The sequence below is a fragment of the Helianthus annuus genome, chromosome 14 (genome assembly GCF_002127325.2).
Source record: "Helianthus annuus cultivar XRQ/B chromosome 14, HanXRQr2.0-SUNRISE, whole genome shotgun sequence".
NCBI lineage: Eukaryota > Viridiplantae > Streptophyta > Magnoliopsida > Asterales > Asteraceae > Helianthus > Helianthus annuus.
Window position 1 is genome coordinate 31312975 of NC_035446.2, and position 3191 is coordinate 31316165.

The 3191-nt window shown below is 43.2% G+C and overlaps 1 protein-coding gene across 1 annotated transcript; it reads left to right on the plus strand.

Annotated features, from left to right (window-relative positions):
- Positions 1-380: 380 nt before the first annotated feature.
- On the plus strand, positions 381-2315 carry LOC110924853. Its single transcript, XM_022169081.1, has 2 exons — positions 381-1827; positions 2197-2315. The coding sequence occupies exons 1-2, from the start codon at positions 381-383 to the stop codon at positions 2313-2315; spliced, it is 1566 nt and encodes a 521-aa protein (XP_022024773.1).
- The last annotated feature ends 876 nt before the right edge of the window (positions 2316-3191 follow it).

Sequence of the window (3191 nt, forward strand, 5' to 3'; positions counted from 1 at the left end):
ATTTCAAGGATCTTAACAAGGCCTGTCCCAAGGATTGCTATCCGCTGCCGGAAATTGATATCAAGGTTGACTCCCTCCCCGGCTACCCTTTCAAATGCTTTCTAGATGCTTACAAAGGGTATTATCAAATACTAATGAAAGAAGGAGATGAAGAAAAGACCGCATTTCACACCGATAAGGGAATCTTTTGTTACCAAAAGATGCCTTTCGGTCTCAAGAACGCCGGGGCAACCTACCAATTTCTGGTGGACAAAGCCTTCGCAAGCCAAATTGGTAAAAACATGGAAGCATATGTAGATGACTTAGTGATCAAAAGCAAGACGGAATCTCAAATGCTCGATGACATTCAAGAAACCTTCAAGAACCTAAGAAAGGTTAACATGAAGCTCAACCCTGAAAAATGTTCATTTGGGTTTGAGGAAGGCAAGTTCCTGGGCCATATTGTTGGGAAACAAAGCATCAAGGCCAACCCAAACAAGGTGAAAGCTGTTCTTGAAGCCAAACCACCAAAAACCAAGAAGGAAGTTGAAAGCTTGAATGGGAAGCTTGCAGCCTTGAAGCGTTTTACCTCAAAGTTAGAAGAGAGGTCTCCCTCCTTCTTTAAAATGCTCAAAGGTTGCACTGATAAGAAGGACTTCAAATGGACTGAAGAAGCTAATGCAGCCTTTAACCAAATGAAGCAGCACCTAGCTTCCCTGCCTGACATGGCAGCCCCAGAAACGGGCGAATTGATCTCAGTATACCTTTCAGTTGCCGAAGAAGCAATAAGCGCGGTCCTCACAATCGAACGAGGAAAAACCCAGGTACCCGTCTATTTCTTCAGCAAAACTTTAAAATTGGCTGAAACCAAATACCCTCCTTTAGAGAAACTTGCCCTAGCCCTCGTGCAAACAACTAGAAGGCTTCGAAGGTATTTCCAAGCATACCCTATGCAAGTGGTCACCGACCAACCCATCAGGAGTGTGCTTGAAAAACCGGAAAACTCGGGACGATTAGCCAAATGGGCCATAGAACTAGTTGAGCATAACATCACCTATGTCCCAAGAAAAGGTATCAAGGCCCAAGTCTTGGCTGACTTCATCATAGAAGTCCCTAAACAAACTCTCACTGAGGTAAACACAGCCGCCACTGAACCCTTGAACCCCGAAGTCTGGAAGCTCTTTACCGACGGAGCTTCAAGCGTTGAGGGGTCCGGGGCGGGGCTTATTCTAATCAACCCAGAAGGGTTAGAATTCACGTATGCTCTTCGTTTTGACTTTCAGACCACCAATAACGAAGCGGAATACGAAGCACTGATCACCAGCTTAAGGCTGGCTAAAGAAATGAAGGTCCAAAAGCTTGAAGTGTTCACAGACTCATTACTGGTCTCAAGCCAAGTAAACGATAGCTATGTTGCCAAAGAGCCCAACATGAAACGGTACAAAGAAAAATCTAAAGAATTGATGAACACCTTCCAAATGTGTACAATCAAACAGATTCCAAGATCCCAAAACAAGAAGGCAGATGCCTTAAGCAAGCTTGCATCTCTCACTTTTGCTCACCTAACAAAGAAGGTGTTAGTAGAAGTGTTAAAAGCTCCATCAATTGATGAGTTGGAAGTTCAGGATGTAATCACTGATGAAGATCCAAATTGGATGACTCCAACCAAGAAGTTCCTTAAAGATGGTGAACTACAAAATGATCAAGTAGAAGCTGAAAGGGTTAAAATCAAGGCAAGGCAGTACGTGCTACAAGGAGAAACCCTTTACAAAAAGGGTTACCTTGCCCCCTTGCTAAGATGTGTTGGTCCTGAGCAAAGTCAGTACATGATCAAAGAGATTCATGAAGGCATATGTGGAGCTCATTTTGGAGCTAGGTCGGTGGTTGCAAAACTCATGAACCTTGGATATTTCTGGCCTTCAATGCATCGTGACACTGCTGAGCAATTAAGAAAATGTGATGCTTGCCAGATCCATGCACCGATCCCAAAAAGTCCTAAGCATGACCTTGTCCCAATAACCTCGGCATGGCCATTCCATAAATGGGGAATGGACATCGTTAGACCATTTCCCCCGAGCAAAGGAAGAGTAAAATTCTTGCTGGTGGCAATAGATTACTTTACAAAGTGGCCCGAGGTTAAACCACTTGCGAAGATTACAGGCAAACAGGTCATCGACTTTGTTTGGGAAAACATTATTTTTCGCTATGGATTGCCAGGGGTAGTCGTCACTGATAATGGGAAGCAATTTGTTGAGAAGCCTTTCAGCATTTGGTGTAAAGAATACAGAATCAATCAGGTCTTTAGCTCAGTGGCTTACCCGCAATCAAATGGCTAGGTCGAAAGGACAAATCGAAGCATAGTGGAAGGTATCAAAACAAGATTAGGAAGGTACGAAAGTAACTGGCTCGATGAATTGCCTAGTGTTCTATGGGCCATAAGAACAACCGAAAAAACAAGTCATAAAAGAACACCCTATAGCTTGGTATTTGGATCTGAGGCCGTGATCCCAGCCGAGGTGGGAGTTGTAACACAACGAATTGTCAACATGGATCCCGAAACAAACCAAAAAGAGACCATGTTGAACTTGCAACTCCTAGAAGAGGCACGAGACCAAGCCGCAATTCAAGAAACCAAGTACAAGCAACGAATGGAAGCCTATTACAACAAGAAAGTCAAGAATGAACGTTTCAAGCCAGGAGACATGGTCCTTAGAAACAATGAAGCTAGCAAGAAAGAGACTCAGGGAAAGCTTGGCCCAAAATGGGAGGGTCCATACACCATCCTTGAAGCACACAAGGGTGGATCCTACAAGCTAGCAGACTAAGAAGGTAAAAGGCTTCCAAGGCACTGGAATGGAAAAACCTTGAAAAGGTTTCATGTCTAAACGGGAAAGATTTGATTTGTATTTTGCAACACTGCATTTCAAGAGTTGAACTATGAAACCTTTTGTAAAAATGTCTCTTGAATGAATGAAGTTATTTTATCAAATTTGTCTTTCTATCCTAAAAGCAGGTTGAGAACCTAGCAAAAAACTCCATGGCAAGGGCCATGTAAGGGGTTGAGCTCCCAGGCCACATCGCTCAATAGGTTTAAGGGTTAAATGGACCTATATAAGGGGTGGGTTCCTAAATCAATACAACTCCATGAGACTTATTATAAAAAGCAAAAATGGTCTCATAGACAGGTTTGAACAGCCTACACCAAATGTAAG

What these genes read in the sequence shown, in the direction of transcription:
- LOC110924853 (XM_022169081.1), top strand. Translation starts at nt 381, where the DNA reads ATGAAGCTCAACCCTGAAAAATGTTCATTTGGGTTTGAGGAAGGCAAG. An exon ending in GATCAAAGAGATTCATGAAG is followed by an intron (nt 1,828 to 2,196) that starts GCATATGTGGAG and finishes ATGGATTGCCAG; the next exon opens with GGGTAGTCGTCACTGATAAT.